The 18,521-nt window shown below is 44.2% G+C and overlaps 3 protein-coding genes across 6 annotated transcripts in view; 1 reads left to right on the forward strand and 2 right to left on the reverse strand.

Annotated features, from left to right (window-relative positions):
- Positions 1–1,960, reverse strand: part of ltbp3 (latent transforming growth factor beta binding protein 3) — a 50,909-nt gene extending 48,949 nt beyond the window's left edge. For all 4 annotated transcript variants that reach the window (XM_048237369.1, XM_048237368.1, XM_048237370.1 and 1 more), the window contains exon 1: positions 1,148–1,960. In XM_048237369.1, coding sequence (XP_048093326.1) covers positions 1,148–1,391 — 244 coding nt within the window. In that variant the 5' untranslated portion in view covers positions 1,392–1,960. The remainder of the gene's footprint in view (positions 1–1,147) is intronic.
- A 6,269-nt stretch (positions 1,961–8,229) lies between these two features.
- On the reverse strand, positions 8,230–13,144 carry si:ch1073-224n8.1 (zinc finger protein 316). Its single transcript, XM_048238026.1, has 2 exons — positions 11,969–13,144; positions 8,230–11,721 (listed from the first exon to the last, which is right to left on the reverse strand). Exons 1-2 carry the CDS (start codon positions 12,681–12,683, stop codon positions 10,556–10,558), a joined length of 1,881 nt encoding a protein of 626 aa, XP_048093983.1. The 5' UTR covers positions 12,684–13,144; the 3' UTR covers positions 8,230–10,555.
- Positions 13,145–13,245: 101 nt separating this feature from the next.
- On the forward strand, positions 13,246–14,881 carry pdcd2l (programmed cell death 2-like). Its single transcript, XM_048237396.1, has one exon. It carries the CDS (start codon positions 13,334–13,336, stop codon positions 14,423–14,425), a length of 1,092 nt encoding a protein of 363 aa, XP_048093353.1. The 5' UTR covers positions 13,246–13,333; the 3' UTR covers positions 14,426–14,881.
- Positions 14,882–18,521: the final 3,640 nt, after the last annotated feature.

Raw genomic sequence — 18,521 nt, forward strand, 5'->3', positions numbered from 1 at the left:
CAGTTATTTTCCTTTCCCTTAACATACACACACACACACACACACACACACACACACACACACACAGAGAGAGAGAGAGAGAGAGAGAGAGAGAGAGAGAGAGAGAGAGAGAGAAATACAGTACCCACACATGGACACACACACACACACACACACACACACACACAAAACACACACAAACACAGCACTCTTTATTTTGTTTTGGCTGGACAGTTGGAAGTGTATGACTTCATGCAGAATAGTTGGACTTGGAACATGTTCATTTGTGTCTGTGTGTGTGTGTGTGTGTGTGTTTGTGTGTGTGTGTGTGAATAAGAGGGGCTGTGCTAAGCAGACCCCTGGGCAGACTCTGTGGCACCGTGCCTCTCCACAACCAATCTGATACGGCACGCAGGTCCAGCTTCCACCAGCCAGACAATATGCAAAAAACATTACACCGTCCAAAGGGCAAGGTGGGCTCCAAGAAAAGAGTAAAAGGCAATATGTTTCAAAATTAGTGTGTAAGAATGTGTGTAAGAAAAACTCACATAATATGGGCTCTGTATTTATTAAACTATGGGCCCGTATTAAGCTGGTCCTGTTGTAACAATATGTGGAGCACTATGCTGCAGAACTAGGACTACGTACCTCAGTGGTTCTGCAGATGGGAGCAATTTGACCAATATGCTTATCTGCACCCCATGAGGAACAACAATTAATTGAGCAGTTAAAAGCACAACTTGTGAAGAAATGCCACCGTTTACACCAGAATTCAGGAAACAATAAAACAAGTGTTGTTGGAAAGCTTGATGAGGAAAAAATAGGCTAAGTAAATGCAATGGGAGTTATTTCTTTAGAAGAAAGAGCACGTGGACCAAACGTTAACCTTCGAGAGGACCACCAAGAATAAAAAAAAAAGAAGATATAATAGGCTACACGATAATTTACCAGTTCTTGGCCACGTCATAAATACAAATATTTTGATATAAATATAATATACAAACTATATTGCTTGGCATATACTATGTTATTCAACGCATCACAACATTTTAATCTACACCGCTTTACCAGGACACCACCTAGGTATGAGAACAACTGAGAAGTCTAGGTTGCAATCACAATGATGCTGGGCGTTTTGGCGAATGTGTGAAAGCAGTTTCCAACTCACCAACTCTGAAACCCCGGCCAGTGAGGGTGTCAGCAGACTGTCCGTTCTCTCCAATCAGGGTGGTGTTGTTGCCCTGCTCGCAGGTGTCTTGACACTGACCCGTCCGTTGACATGTCCTTTTGCAGATCAGTGGAGCGATGACCACTTTGAAGCGCTCCCGAGTCGAAGCGCGCTCGGCGCAAAGGGCCAACCTCTGGACAGCTAGCCAGATGACGAGCAGATGGAAGATGATCAGCGAAGGCATTCTGGCATCCTTCACCGTTGTACCGAGAGAAAACGGGGCATTCACGGAGTCACAAGGTAGCTGAACCTTGCCAGATCCACGAGTGGGGAAAGCACAAACAAACAACAACAAAGCAACACGCAAGAGCAAAACTAACGTGTTATTCTACTTCGAAGATAATTGGGGGAAAATTAACTTAAATGACCAGTATTTGAAAAGAGATTCTGCGAAATGGTATTAGCCTAACTGTTCCCGTCTACGTTTACAATAAACAACTATTTACGTCTCACCGCTGCTTAAAAGTGACTTGTTAAGAACGTGACACATTTTGAAAAGTTTACAAAAGACGTATAAGTAACCGAAGACCATCTGAAAAAGAATATCCTGCGACGAGAAGCCCTTTCTTCAACAAACACAGTTTATCCCAAAATGTCCCTTTTTCTCATTCGTCTTTCTCTTTGCTCGCGCGTAGATGGCTCGTGTGTGCGTATCTGAGTTTGGAAAAGAAGGGAGGGGAGATGGAGGAAGAGGAGCCAACCCACTCCGAGTTGAGTTGGCCAGGGGCCAGCCAGTGCAGGAGCTGAGCTGAAAGTGGTTTCGTTGTTTTTTTTTTTTTTTTTTTTGCTATCCACCCCTTGTGTCCCCCCTTCACCTCAACCCCACTCCTACCGAAAACCAGTGACCATGGCGGCCCAGCTGTGCGTGTCGCTCCGCTACTTCGGTTCCGTGAGACACACCAGCGGTAGTCTTTCGCCTCCTACGCCGACGTCTATGACTCAGGACGCTGCCAGACGAGAGGCTGAAGGGAGTGTTCTAGGGAGCCAGTGGATGGACTGTGGGCTTTGACATGATTGTAGGCATACGTTTCTTGCGGGATGTGTCCAACTGTGGTTTCTTCAGATAATGATAGTGACATGAATTGTGGGGTTCAAGTAGCCTATAGTCAAGGACAGCAAAACAAGACCATGTCAGGCAATTCCCAAAAACAAGAAAATAATTCAAATATGAAATATTTGCGTTTAGCTCAGTAAAACAATGTAATCTAACCTGTAGCTTTATGAAAAAAAAATAATTGGGGAAATTATTAGGCTCAGGTAAAATTAGTGACATTTCCTGACAATATAGGTATTTTGATACTATTCTTTTGTTTGAAACTGGAGTGGGCCCCTTCCAATTACCTTCTGATGACAGTTGCACAATTTGGGCGAGGAGCCCCAGTGTTAAGGTGCAAATTAGTCTGGTAGAAGAACACTGACAAAGGAAAGCAGCAAAAGTGTTAGAGAGGGAGGAGAACTGAGTCACTACATCTGCGTAAAGTGAGAATGTTTGACTTCAGTCGCTAAGGAAATGACTGCATCAGCCTGGAGAAGGTTCACAGAGTCTCATACATCTGCCACACAGCGCCATCCACTGCCAATATACACAGAGAGAGAAAGAGAGAGAGAGAGAGATTGTATGTACACACTCACAAGCACCACACACACACACACACACAAACACGTACGCACACACACACACATACATACATTAGCAGAACAGAGATGTACGTGGCCCCATTGGCACACATATATTCTTTCTCACATGGAAATATTTCACGGGCAAAATACACACACACACACACATACATTCTCTCTCTCTCTCTCTCTCTCTCTCTCTCTCTCTCTCTCTCTCTCTCTCTCTTTTTTTACACACACACACACACACACACACATTGTATTTGCTTTGTGTTGCATTGCATTGTCCCTCTGAAAAAATATTTATAGGGACAGTATCACCGTAAAATGAAGTACCGTGCAAAAGACCAGAGAGGTATACTATGAAACAAGATAAGTAAAATTAGTCTAAAGCCAGTCAAATTCGTCAAGCAGAAGCAAATGTTTGTGGCAAGTGCCTTATTGCTAATAGCAAATAATTGACCATTTTTATACAAAAATGTTGGAATTTAAAAGTACGCCAGGAACACTCACCTCTGTTTGTCATATTTGTAAATGTAAATCAGGTTTCTCGGCCAAGTATACTTGCGTATACAAGGAATTTGGTCCCTGCATTTATCCCATCCATGAATTAGTGAACACACAGAGCACACACAGTGAGGTGAAGCACACACTACCTGGAGCAGTGAGCTGCCTACAGCAGTGCTCAGGGAGCAGTGAGGGGCACTTCAGCCGTTCCTACTGTCGGGAATCGAACCGGCAACCCTCCGGTTTCAAGCCCGCAGCCCTAACCAGTGGGCCACGACTGTCTCCTGTTGAATGTACTTCAAGCTTTATGCTCACCATACCACTACTCTTGCTGCGTCGTAGGCCTATTCCCTGGACCTTCAAAGTATACCAGGTTTAATGCCAGTCATCCTCTACCTTTAGCCTTAAACTACACTGCATAGTGTGCACTAGGCTGACACAGTGGCAGGTGTCTTTTTCCTGCCTTGATAACTTATGTTATGGTTATGATCATGGGTACAGTAAATCTTTAGCAGATACTTTGACCCTAAAGCAGGGGTTCCCAAACTTTTCAGCCCGCGACCCCCAAAATAACGATGCCAGTGATTTGCAACCCTCACTATCCCTGGAGGTGGTAGAAGTATACAAACATTGCACGCAACAACACACACACACACACTAATAGGGCTATCGAAACACAAGCATAATACCACAAAAGAAAGGTTTTTATTTGAAATGTAACCACTATTCTTTATCTTTTGTTACAAGTATGGCTAAAATATGCTATTTCTAATAGTTTTAAGATTTATTTTCTCCTGAAAATCATCTAGCGACCCCCTCTTACTGTCTTGTGACCCCCACTGCCCTGAAGCAACTTTCAGAACAAATGTAATCTCTTGATTCAAAAAATCTCTGTGTTAATGTAGGAATCACTGTGAGTGTGTCCACACTGATTTCCAAACACATCTGAACACTTGTCGTGAAAGTACCCTGACCCCCTTCCCCAACTGCATTGGCATTCAGCACAGCAAAGTCAAGATGAAGGGAAATGCAAGCGTTAGAACACGAGTCATGGCCTAAAAATAGGCAAGATGACAATGGATTCACCGGTGGGTGGGTGGGTGTGTGCGGACTTAAATGGGCGGAGGCAGGCAGCCCAGGGTTATTGCCTGAATGATCTCAAAACTCACTGGGTGTCATATCAGCCGAGAGGTTGCTTGGACATTAGCTCATAGGATGGCACATGGCACAAGAAACTATTTCCACATGGCATGCACACATATATGAATGTATGAACACACACACACACACACCCCACCAGTTGTGGAGAAAATGGCTAAAGGCTAAGAGGTTTAGACATTTTTAAGTATGGAAGTACTTCCCTGCATATAAGACCTGTTCCATTGTCACAATGTAAATTGTGTACAGCTGTATTAAAGAGCAATAAGAATATGTCTGCCGTGGATAATCATCTAATGATATAACACCCACTGCCAAAAGCTAGAAGCGACGAGTCGACTAGTCAACAACTATTACGAAAAACTTGTCAACTAGAAAAATCAGTGGCTGTCTCACACACACAGCTGTCACATCAGTTATGACAGTACTCTCTGGACTAGTGCACACACTCAAATGTGGAATTCAGAGGTACGGTTTGAGATGTCTAAATGGGGGCACCAGTGTGTTGCTGTTTAGTCCTATAGGATTATAAAGTCCAGCGCTAATAAAACATCCTTGTGCTGTCAGAGGCAAAGGCATTGACACAAACTGGTCTCATGAAGTTAAAGTGTACATGCATGTGTGTGGGTAGGTTTGGGGGAGGTGATGACAACTTCAAAACCCTCAAACATTCTCACCCACACACACACCCAAGCCATGCAAACAAACACAAACTCTGATTCTGATTCAATTACTCCCACCACAAGGCTACTTAATTGAAATGCACAGTGTATGCCCTAACTCCTGGCCCTGACATTGTAAACAGGCAGCCTACGACTGCTGACAGAGACGTGCGAAAAGTTTCAACAGTAAATGTTGCTCACTGTGAGTCTGTGAGGTGCTACTGTACTGGCATGCACCCAGAAACCCACTGGGCCTGAGAATAGACAGCCTTTTCATTTCAAACACAGCCAGCTGGACATGCTATGTGTCAGGGTTAGACATACAGTAAGGGTGAGATGTGGATTAGAATGAATGTGAGAAGATTGTGTGAAAATATGTATGTGTTTTCAATAGATTACACATGGATTGTGTGTGTGTCTGTGTGTGTGTGTGTGTGTGTGTGTGTGTGTGTGTGTGTGTGTGTGTGCTTTTCTATTGTATGATATAAGCCTAATTCTCTGTATCATATCAAAGCCCTTAAGGAAACAATTATCCACAAAAGCACCTTTATACTCCGTCTGAAATTGTAAGGACAACTCTGTTGTGAATTTTAAAAAGTAATTTTAAAAAGTAATTAATTTTGACAACTAAATCTTATTTTCATTTTGCAGACAAAAGTAAATTTGTCCTAAACACGTTTCCTAAGCCTACCATACTGTTATCATTTTCACAACAATAATGCCACAATCCTTCCTAAAGCACAACTTCACTGAATGTCTTATTCAACACACTTGATCTTGAGACTCTTATAGATCTTAGTTCTTGGGTCGTAAAATTGTGCTCATTGAGACAGACTGACTAATTTAACACTGCATACAGCCAGACACACAAGAGTACGTCACCATGCTTGGTAATTCTATACTGCCTCTTCTAAACATTTTCTTTTTTCAAACAATATTTGAAACATGGCTTCCTGAACAGACACTGCACAAACTCATACTTTATGTTAGTGTATCCCAGTATATAGCACACTGTCTGATGAGATTGAGGTGTTTTGGTCTGGGGTGGAGTGCCGATTTGACGTGTGTGTGTCAGAGAGTGTATGATTTGGAGCAGAGGAGCTGGAAAGGGAAGACCTACAGGAGTCACGCCTGACGTCACACACACACACACACACACACACACACACACACACACAGACTGTAATTACAGTTGGCTGGGCATGTGGGCACAGTCACCACCGGGTAGGGCTGCTGTGTCTGGTATGGCTGAGAGAGTGCAAGGGCGAAATTGTGTGTGTGTGTGTGTGTGTGTGTGTGTCTGAGGGAGTGTGTATGCACACATTTCTGCCTGTGTCTCTCTTTGGTTTGTGGTCTCGTTGATTTCTTGTTTATTTGACTTTTGACTGCCACTGTTATTTTTCCATAACGTTGGTCTGAGGGTGCCAGCCGAATGGCAGCAGGCTGTATGTCACTTCCTGTGACTCACAAGCCATCTCCGTCATCTCTCAACCTTTGTGTGGAGTTTCTGCAGCTGGCTCATAATAACCATCCACATGCAAGAGCACTTAGTTATTTCTCAAATGTGTGTATGCACGTGTTTGTTTTTGAGTGTTTGTGTGTGTGTGTGTGTGTGAGAGAGAGAGAAAGACTGGCTTGGTCTTTAGGTCTACACTACTTCTACTGTCTGTGTGTGAGTGTGTGGTTTAATGATTTTTGTGCCAACCAAGTATTTGTTATTTTATTTAGTTATTTTAACTAATTTACACTACAAATATTCCTAATAAGACACAGTCCCTGCCCTTGGTAGATGAGCAGGCAGTTTCCATACATAACACTTTTATGAGAAACAGAAAACTATTTTGGAAGAAAATGTCAAATCCCTTTGGGGCCTAATGTTTAGGCGAAGACAAGAGCTGTTCTAAATCTCAAACCCAGGCACGTCAAATCAAGTTCAATGCCTCCATCAAAGCCACCCCACTGTACTGTTGGACAGCCACAGTAGTACAGTGTAACACAAGTTTCAGACACTACTGATTGATGTTCAACTCTCCCCTCTCCCCAACTCAGCTCCTAGGGTCCTGTTTCCTATACATGGACTAAGCCTGTAGTCCAGATTAAAATCCTTTTTAATTTAAGTTTTGTTTTAGTTTAGGACTAGACTCCACAATTGTACTAGAAACAGGCACTTTCAGCCTAATAGCAAGTTCCGATACCATTGGCATGGACTAATGATGCATGCAACTTGTCTGCCTCCTAGTGGTGTCATCAGAAGCCACACCATACTCATCAAATACATCAACTTTCTCAGATGGTTTTGTGAAGTCGGCAACGTTTTTTATGTAAAAAATAAAAAATGTGGCTTGTTTTTCCTCATGGTGTTTCAGAGCTTGCTCTGAAATCCTTATAGGAAACAAAAGGCTGATTTTGCAGCTGAGCTATTTTTTTGATTTTGCATAATTGGGTTCACTCTGGCCAACATCTTGATCCATTTTCCAGGTGTATTCCTTCATAGACAGGGGATGGAGTATAATAAATGGGATGTAGAAACTATACACTTCTCTAATTCGCCTGTGATCATTTCCATTCTAAGGCCATTACAAGCAGGGAAGAGAACAGTCAAATTTGACTGTCCCCTAGTCACACTGACATCATTTTATTTTAAAGGCAACAAGATAAAAATGGTTTCCTGTGGCAAGACCTCAGCCGCAATGTATCAGATGGTCGGGACCTCTCTCTCTTATTTCATCACTCTGATGGATGACAGACAGCCAGATTAGGTTAGCACCCATCCTCAATATGATTACTATAAACAACTTAAATTGGTAAGGCCTTTTGGTCTAAAACTAGTGAGCTAACTAGAACTAGAACTGCCTAAAATGCACACAAATATACACTTCACAAACATACACAAAGTAGCGTCCTTAAGAAGCAAATAATCAGTTTGGTATAGGTCTGAAGAAAGTTTGGAATTTTAGTTCCAGAAAAGAGCAAGCATCCTGGCACAGTCTAGATGGGAATTACAAGTTCTAACACATGTGTGCGCGTGTGTTCATTATACATTTTGTAACTTTCATACAGAATAAAAAATTCCACCAATGGCTTTTTAGATTTTACTGCTCAAATGTATGCACTTTTAAAACAAATCATTATGAAAGCATCATAATAAAAGAAAACAGTCCAGCCTGTCCAACACTAACAGTGTGAAATGACTAGTAACGGCAAACATTTGGTATCAAAGTATAGCAAAGGCCTAAGTTTCACACATTTTACATGCCATGCATATCAGACTTCAGTGAGCTAATAGCTTGAAGCAAGCACTTTGATGGCTGCTTTAACAATGATTACTTACTAAAGAATGTTAACCCATGGATTCAAACATTACCCTGTATAAATTTTGTCTGCTACATTTCTCTCCAGTCCAAAGCACAACTTTACGATGAACAATGTGTAGCTATATTATGGACCAAAAACACCTAGAAAAATGTATGCCTCCATTTGGCTAAAGTTACCCATATAGCAGTTATTTTTGTGAAGAAAGAGTATGCATTATAGTACAATATATTCACCCACAGAAGAAACGGTCTTAAATGTTAAATACACCCTGTTAACCCTTGAAATGAAGTTGGTGCTTATCATTATGCAGAGTGATGCATTTCCACATGATACTAACATATAGAAGAAACCCAGCAGGAGAGGCCAATGCCTTCATGTCAATCAGCAGATGGAGCCAAAAACTTAGGATGACAATCAAAAGAAAGCAATCTGCTCATCTGCTCACAGCAGGGAAAGCAAAACAATGTGGTCAAAACGGCATTCTGCAGGTTGAATAAGGTCTGGAAAAAGTGTATTAGTAGAACAGCATCGGTAATCCATGTGACAGGGGTAAGGTGCTTGGGATACTAAAATGATGGTCCAATGTCAGTAAATAAATGGTTTTGTAGGTTATATGTGCAGGTACCAGACAACCGGATTGAGTTTAAGGCAATTTACAGGGAGAGGAACACTGATCTCTTGGACACTTACAGGCACATTACTCGCAGTGGCTGCATCACAAAATGCAGACACACACACACACACGCAAATGAAAGCTTCACCATGAACACAAATGCATATGTTCATAAATGCATTTCTCTGCAGATGCATTCACACCTCACATCACTCATTCATACACTGAGGCTGCTTTCTCACAACAGATTTTGGTGCAGACAAGAGCTCACTTCAGCTATTGGATCGCCTCGTTTAGGGTGGGATGTAGGGATCCCAGACAGGGGTCTAGGCTACATTTGTATTTGGTGTGTCCAGCAAATCTAAATCCGGGAAGTAATTGCCATTGATGACCACTGATGGATGTAAATGTTCAGAGTAAATAAATCACTGTTCAATGAGAAGGTACCAAGTAAAGGCAAAATGCTAAATTATGATGCATAGCAACTGGTCTCTCCAAGCATCTCAATGAAGGAGAAAAAAAATGGAGTGAAGCTTTCCATTTTTTTCTCCCTTGTATTGTTGCCGAGCAACATTGGTAAATAAAAGCTGTGCATTACTAACGGTGACATATACCGACCTTGGTTCGCAGCCAAAAAATGTCATGTGAAAGGAGACCAGGGGGTAGAGAATGGGGGGAATAATTGCACACGAGTTTGGACCAGCAAAATTAACTAAATATGAAAACAGCCTTAATTGCCAGTGGCTCCAAAGTTTGTTAAATTACAGGAGCATGACCCCCCCTTTTAACATTATTGCACAAACACAATTGTGCCAGTTTCTAACCAAATATCTACAGTCTGAACTGCTGACAAGAAAGGCATGAATTAATTTTCAATGTTTAACATTTATTGTGCTTACAATGTTGGGAGACCCAACTGCACGGCTTTTAAGCCAACACTAAAAAATACTTTGGCAGAAATCACCTTTTCGTTTCTCTTCCATAAATTTGGCAAATGTCCACAACATAAACCTCCCCTGCTCAGATAATCTGAGAACATAACCATATTTACAATCTGCATTGAGATCTTTTTTTACAAAGGCATGACTGAGCTGGACGAAAACAACATGATGGTTATGATGAGCATGATAACACATTTCACTGAGAAGAAAAATAAGAAGCTAGTTATGTGACATTTTCACTCCCAGATGGTGAAATATGCCTAGTGGGCGGTCATAAACCACCCATGTTACCACTAATACAAAGGCCCAGGGGATAACTGGGAGAGTTTACAGTCTGACCCAATCATTAAGGTGCTAATGTATGATAAATACTAAAGCAAGCTCACAAACACACAAATACACATACATACATACATACATACATACATACATGGAACAAGGTGCCTGCCCACTGATTCAAATTTGACATCACATACACATATCTGCACATCAGTGCAGGTGTGTGTTTGTGTGTACGGAGCCCAAGCCTGTCCCCTTACACACAGTCCACCACCGGCTGCTCTTCCTCATCCTGCTCCTCCTCCTCGCCCCACATCCCAAACCGCATGGCCGCCCCCGGGGACGAGCCAATGGAGCCCTGGAGAGGGTCATCTTCCCCTCCTGCCCCACTGCCCCCGCCACCACCTCCGCCACCACCAGCACCCCCCTCGGGGTCCTCCTTGAACCCGCCGCTGAGCGACCCGTCCTGGGCAGCGGCGGCGGGGTCCCCCGGGTGGCTGGTGCGGAGGTGCTTGCGGAGGCTAGCGGGGTCCTTGAAGCTGCAGTGGCAGCAGGGGCAGACACACGGCCGCTCGCCGGTGTGGATGCGCTGGTGGTGCTTGAGGTGCTGCAGGCGGCTGAGGCGCTTGCCGCAGATGGCGCACACGTACGGCTTCTCGCCCGTGTGCGTGCGCCGGTGCTTGCGCAGGCCGTCCAGGTGGCGGAAGCGCGTGCCGCACTCTGAGCAGGCGTAGGGCTTCTCGCCCGTGTGGATGCGCAGGTGCGTCTTGAGTGCGCCCGACTCGCGGAAGCGCCGGCCACACACGGCGCACGGGTACGGCTTCTCGCCCGTGTGGATGCGCACGTGCTTCTTCAGGCTGGAGATGAGCCGGAACGTCTTGCCGCACTCCAGGCACAGGTGGGGACGGTCGCCGCCAGACGCGTCGGTCCCGGTCATCGCCCCAGCGGCGCCGGCCCCCACCCCATCCTCACTTCGCTCCCCGATTGACGAGCGGCCCGGCGTGCTCCCTCCGTGCCCCCCAGCTGCCGTGCCAGGCGACCCCCGGGTCGGCGTGGTCTTCTGGGCGCTCCTCAGCCCGGCGTGCCCCCGTGTGCCGGCGCTGGTGGAGGCCTCACTGTGAGGACCGGGTGGAGGTGGGTGCGTCTGCGGGTAGCCGCGTCGCACAGCTCCACCACCACTCCCGCCCTCCTCCTCCACCACGTGGATGCAGCCCAGCTCGCCTACGCTCTGAGCAGTCTGCTCCGTCTCAGGCGCGCCTCCTCCCGGGGCCCCAGCTCCAGCGCCTGGCTCCCGGCCTCCCCGGCGACACAGTGGGCCCGAGGCCTGACCCTGCTCCTCCTTCACCGTCAGCCGGTGGCCAGAGGGGGGCAGGGGGCCCAGGCTAGGCCCCTCAGGGTGTCTCCTCACCTCCACCCCAACATCTAGAGCAGAGCAATAACAAAGTTAGGTCGAGTCATTTTTTCCCCGTTTCAGCTTCTGGTTAGGAAGCCATAATGGTCACATCTCTCGAAGGCAGAAAACCTAAACAAATCTAAATCATCATTTAAACAGTCCACTCGTGTTTCGTCTAGTTAAAATGATAAGATCTATTCATTTAATCTAGAGCGTAATCATAAAATCTGTAAAAGTGTGAAATGAAAAGAAAAAAAAGCAGGATGGGCTACTTACCTGGCCTGTGGAGTTCTGATGACATTCCTTGAGAGTTTACCGTCATGGAGTCAAACATGTGATTGGTTACGGTACCATCCGCTTGAATGGACAGATGGCAGTTCTTGTAGTCGTCCCGGGAATCGTATCCCATTGAAGCATCACCCATGTTACCGCCGTAATCTGGTTCAACACCATAACAACGAGCATCGGGCCCGTTCGGGATCCGATGTCCCATTCGGGACCGGTCAAGTCCAGGATTAAGAGACCCCGGAGGAGAGGTGGGATAAAACTGTTGCCCGTAATTTGAGGTCCCACCAAAGGGACCCTGGAGTTGGTCGATGAGTTTCTGGGCGCTGCACAAACAATCTTGTAACGTCTTCATCTCTCTTTCTGACACTTCAAGTCGTACTTTGAGTCTCTCGTTTTCTTGCTCCTTAGTCACCAGATCTTGCTGCGTCTCGGTCAGCACGAGAACCATCTCACCAAGAAGTGTGTCCACTGCAGCGGCGAGAGTGTTACGGATAGTTGGGGCGAGACGGTTTTTCAATGACGATATGGAGACACTGGATTCGCATCCAGCTCTTTCGCCCTTCGGCTCAAAGGCGAAGCCGCCACCTGACTGCATATTAGTAGTGCCTGTGCTCTGCTTGCGACAGACACCACTGCCTGTTGAGTTGGAACTTGATGGTGAATGAGTTCCTATACCTCCGCAATTGGCCCGTTTCGTGCTCATGGTGAAGTAACGTTAGCTAGCTAGGCGAGGTTGATACTGCGCTAACTCCGTTAGCCAGCTAGCAGTGTGTTGCTGAGATGGTGTTCAACAGATCCGGATAAACACAATATAAAATGCAGTCAAAATGTTCATGTCGGGGCGCAATATTAACATTTCAGATAAAATGGTGCTAGACGTTGTGTCAATAGATGAACGATAACAAGAGACTGTTTAGTAGCACTGGACGTTAACGTTACCTACTAGCACTAACGTTACCCAACTGGACAGCTAACGCAGCACTGTAATTTTCTTTGTAAACCCTCCCGTTTTGAACGCATCAATGTACAAGGCCCTCGTGGTCTTACACTGAAGAAAATACCTATTGACAGCTGCAACCTCAAAGTCTGTTAAATTCAAAGAAATAAAATAACTAACGTTAACAAAATAGCCTGCACAGACCAGCGCACATTCTAACGGAAGAAAAATCCCGACTTTTGATTGGTGTAAAAGTGTGTCGCAGATCGATGACATCAGGCATACACAAAGGCGCACAATGATGACAAATATTGTTGCGTCTGCGTAATGATCCACTCTACTCTACACCACGTTGACTGTAGCTACAAAAGTTAACACGTGTTGGTCTCCATTTACTATGACAATTTCTAGTTATTATGGCAACACCACACGAAAATCCACTTATAGGACTGCGTGATGGAGCCATTGATGATAAGAGGGGAAACCTGTCTACATTTCTGACCAACAAGGTCGGAGGTGAACCGGACCTGCTCCCAGCTGTATCTCTTGAGTATCCAAGGTGTTCTCTGTGCAGCTCTTCTCTTTCTCATGTTGTGCAGGTATATTGTCCTCTTGATGCCTCTCCCTATCATCGGACCATAAATGTATTTGCCTGCACCAACTCAGACTGTCATGGGAAATCTGACAGCTGGAGGGTCCTGCGCTCACAGTGCCTGGAGTCAGACATCAAGTCCTCCACAGAGGGGCTAAGGGCGGAGGACCCAGCAGTCCAGCAAGCGCCCATGGCTAGCACTGACTGGTGTGATGATGCAGATGACTGGGGCGAGGAAGAAGATGGCGGTGAAACATGGACTGCCAGTAAGACTCAGACTTTACAGAATGCCACTGTGTTTTCTACTGAAGCTGCTCCGGATGTCAGCAGTCAGCTACAGAGCCTCAGTATTAGCTCGACGGAGGACCCTCAGCTCAAGGGCCCAATGTTTCAGCCCTTCTATGTCAGTGTAGTTGAGGAGTCTGACTTTGCGTGGGACAGTGGCATGGAGCATGCTAAGGAGCTGCTGCGAGAGTATGAGCAACGAGAGGGCGCGACTGCGATGGACCTGGGAGGCGAAGGAGGAGGAGGAGAAGAGAGATATGAGAAAACAGAGGCCCGACATGGGGATGCAGTGTTCACTGGTTTCATGAAGAGGATCTCCCTATGTCCTGAACAGGTTTTAAGATACTGTAGAAATAGTTCACCATTGTTCATCTCCAAACCACCTTTGGATGTAAAGCAGATTGTTCCACCATGCTGTCACTGTGGAAGTTCTAGAACATTTGAATTCCAGCTTATGCCAGCTCTGGTCAGTTTACTCTGCATGTGTGACCCACATTTGGATCTGGCTGTGGAGTTTGGAACAGTTTTAGTTTACACCTGCCAAAGCAGTTGCTGGATATCAGGCTCAAACTCACCTATGGAGGAGTTTGCATTTGTACAGGCAGATCCTGACCAAAAACATTTTAAATGAAACAGGCCAACTGTTTTATTGACAATCTGCTTGTGTCTTCATTGTGAAATGGAACATTAGTGACTCTGTTTACCTGTTGGAAGCCAGCCCGAATTTATCCTGAGTTCGAGTTTGTCCATGCCACAGAACAAAACACTTTTGATCATCACTTGAGACATCATGTTTACTATTAAACTTTGGTGTTATTTTTTGTGAACAACTAAAATAAACACTGTGATTACTGTGATTTTGCCTTCATACAAAATATTTATTATCACCTTTTATTGCCGATCATATCTATCCTTGCTTTGCTTTGGGAAATGTGTGACTGACTGAAATAATCAAAATTTCTTAGATTTCTGACTGTATCCTGCTAATAAAAATGTTGGAAAAACTTACTTACTTATTTATTTATTGTTTTACAGGATGTTTATTTATTTTATAGTTGCTCAGTAATAAGCTCAAATAAGCTACACGAAAACAACAAATAAGCTTAAAGGGGTATTGTATGTTTTTGTTTGATGATAATATTGTATTCTAAAGAATTAAGCAATAGGCTTTGGATCGAATTTGGCTGAAGTCAATTGATTCAGGTAATCTTTTCAGCTTTTCAAAGTTATATTTGCACTGAAAGTAAAGATACTATTTGATGTTTAAATGCCAAGAGCTTCAGCTCATTTTGCCCATATCTCAAATCCACCTTATTGGCTATTTCTAAAATTAGCTGACTAAAGAATAATTTGCTATCGAATAAAGTCATCCATTCCTTTGCCTTTTTTATGTTTTTAGGAGTCAGTCACTAATAGGTTGTCCCTGTATCACCTAAGTTATGTTCTGCGAGAAACACAGCTCAGCCATTACATTTACATCAGGTGTGTCAGGGTGTCAGAAGCAGAGGGACACCCTTGCTCTGGTGGCACTTGGCAGATCATTCCACCATTGGGGGACCACTGATGAAAATAGTCTGGATTGCAGTGGGGGTGGCAGTGCCAGACGATGTTCCTTGGAGGACCCATTATGAGAGCACTTAAATAAGTGGGTGCAAACCCAGCAATCACTTTGTATGCAAGTATTAGCAAGAATTTGATGCAGTAACTAGTGGAGCTCAATGAGCAGCTGGGTAGCATATGCCCTTTTTGGTTGATTGAAGACCAGACGGGCTGCAACGTTCTGGACCATCTAACGGTTTTACCGCACAAGCTGGAAGGCCCGTGAGGAGGGCGTTGCAGTAGTCAAGGCGTGAGATAACCAAGGCCTGTATAGGAGCTGAGTGGTGTGTTGGGTCAGGTACGGTCTGATTGTCCTTATTGAATAGTGTGAAGCGGCACGATCAGGCAACAGAGGCAACATGGTCAGAGAAGGTTAGCTGGTCATTAATCATGACCAAGGTAGGTGGTAGGTGCAAGAGAGAGGGTGTCAGTTTTAAAGTTGATGTTGTGATGGACTGTATGGTTTGTTTGGCTGGAAAGAACAGTAGGTGGTGTTCTTTCATCCAAGTGGATATGTCAAGCAGTTGGAGATCCACGCCGAGGCTGGCATTATCAGGCAGGAAAGATATAGTCAATGATCCATAAAAAATCCCAAATTTGTATTTGAATTTATATTTATTGCTGGAAATATGTAAGCAAGCACATACTGGCTACACTCAAAAAATGTTGAGCAATTGTTGTTTTAAACCTACATATGTCAAACTGGGCCTTTAATGGATTTATTAAGTCTAGCTTCAAATTAAGGATCCACTCACTGGCAGGGATGGATTACTGCACGGGCCTACCGGGCCCAGGCCTAGGGGCCCAAGGGGTCAGGGGGCCCTGAAGCCCAAGCCATTGCATGGAATCATTGCCTCAATATCAACACATCAGGATGTAGGCTATGAATCTGATTGAATTAAAGTATTGGCCATCCCCAAAATGCACCAGAATACAGGAAATCACATCAAACAAATTGTGACAATTAGTGGGGGGCCCTTAATACATCTGGGCCCAGGGGCCCGAAAGTTCATAATCCGTCCTTGCTCACTAGAAGCAAGGGTAAAAGGGTCTGCAGGGTTTGGGCCTGGCCTACCTTTGCTGAGAGATGCCATTTAATTAAGTTATAGGAAGTACTGCTACACACTGTGTCACAACAAACAATTTAGATATATTCCTTGTAGAATTTCTTTTTAAAGTAAACTTTCCCTTCTCTTTGACAAATGTCTATTTAACCTTATAAAATCCCTTGGCTTTGACTAAATGTGTAATTTAGACAAAGGACGGGGACATTCAATCTCTTCGAGTAATTATACCCCCTACACATAGGCTTACAGTATCAGCCAAAAACAGTAACACAGTTAAAGACTATTGTGTAGTAAAATTGATGCCTATTCCTCTGAGGGGAAAGGATATAGCCAAATAATACTCTTCTCTGCTCAAATGCTATATACTCTCAAAGCAATAAAACTATATTTGAATGGAAAACTGTAAAGTTTTATATCCAAAATGAATTCATAACTTTTCTCTTTTAAATGCTTTCCCCCCCTAGGCTTTCATGGGGGAAAATCACTCCATTCCACTGAAAACTGTCCCTTGTGGGATAAAAGTTTTTCATTCCGGGGAGGGGGTCAGCAATTTGAAGAAGGGTAGAGTGAATTTCTGTGCTCGGAAATCATTAAAAGTCATTCTCACAAAACACCCACAACATCCATAGCCAATGAATCTGTTCACTCTCTCCTTAGTACATTTCACCAGACTATCACATGAGTGAGAGAACTCCAACCACAGCACACTATATTTTAGCTAAGCTCTCAGAAACCATTTACAGGAAATCTCTACCCACTACCAACATTAACCTCTAGGCGGGGACTTCTCTGCAAAATTGTGATAGAAATGTGTTGCTTTACTCAAGTGAATGTCTGAAATACCACGCGTGCTTGAGACCTGTTACCACACATACCAGTAGAGTGTGGAAAAAGGAGATACAGGCTTTTCCTGAAAAGATTTTGAACGTTAACCTTAAAAGCCCATTTGTTGTTGATGTTGTCCATCTACACTAATTCTCAAGAATGTTGATGGTGAATAAACTGTTTGAATAAACAGAAGGACTGGATGAGTGAATCCCTATTTTTTGTAAAAAAAAAAAAAAAAAAATCATAAGGATACAAGGATACAAGGATACAAGGAAGTTTATTGTCACATGCATATAGTTACTGGAAGTAAGAAATGCAGTGAAATTATGTCTGGTGTCAGCCTATTTGTGCATTAATGGGGGGGGGGTAAAGAGTGCAGTAGAAGAGGGGTTTAGTAGATTAAGTGGCAAGGGCTGCATAAAAAAGGTGGGGGAGGATTGGGATTGGGTGGGGGCACCAACAAGGAGCACCCAAGAGCAACAGGGGCAAGGAAAAGCTCCCTTACCAAGGGAGAAACCTTGGGCAGATCCACGGCTCAAGGGGCTAACCCAACTGCCAGGGGTCTTGGTGTGTGTGTTGGGGGGATGACAGGGGAGATGGGATAGTGTGCTGTGTATGTGGGGAGAGGGCAGTGTGCAATATGTGTGTTGGAGAAGCTTCCTGATGAAATAATGTGCTGTGTATGTAGGGGGGTTGCAGGGACTTACTATTGCAAGCAGAGTACTGTATGTATGATGTTTGTGGAGTGATGACAGTGAAGATGTGTGTGTGGGATGGAAGGGGAGCAGTGACTGTGTGTGTGTGTGTGTAGTGTGTAGGTGGGGGCAGTGTGCTGTAAGTATGTAGAGGATGTGTGTTGGAGAAGATCCTGAAGACAATGTGCTGTGTATGTAGGGGGGCAGTGTGCAGCAAGTATGTAGAGGAGGCTTACTGTAGTAAGCAGTGTGTTGTATGTATGTGAAGTGATGACAGTGACGATGTAAGTGTGTGTGTTGGGGGTGGGGGTTGGGGATTTTGCCAAAAATGAATTCATGTTTCTTTAGCTAACTGTTAAGAATTCAGAAAACAGTCGTTTAGATTAGATTATTAGATTATTAGCCTTTTTAGACATGCCCTGTCAAACAAATTGTAAGATGTTGGATGCTTACCTTTTCAAAAAAAAATAATTAGTTTGACTTTTCTTTCTTTCTTTCTTTCTGTGAATTTAGTGGGAATGTTTAAAGGGTTAGTGGA

The sequence above is a fragment of the Alosa alosa genome, chromosome 2 (genome assembly GCF_017589495.1).
Source record: "Alosa alosa isolate M-15738 ecotype Scorff River chromosome 2, AALO_Geno_1.1, whole genome shotgun sequence".
NCBI lineage: Eukaryota > Metazoa > Chordata > Actinopteri > Clupeiformes > Clupeidae > Alosa > Alosa alosa.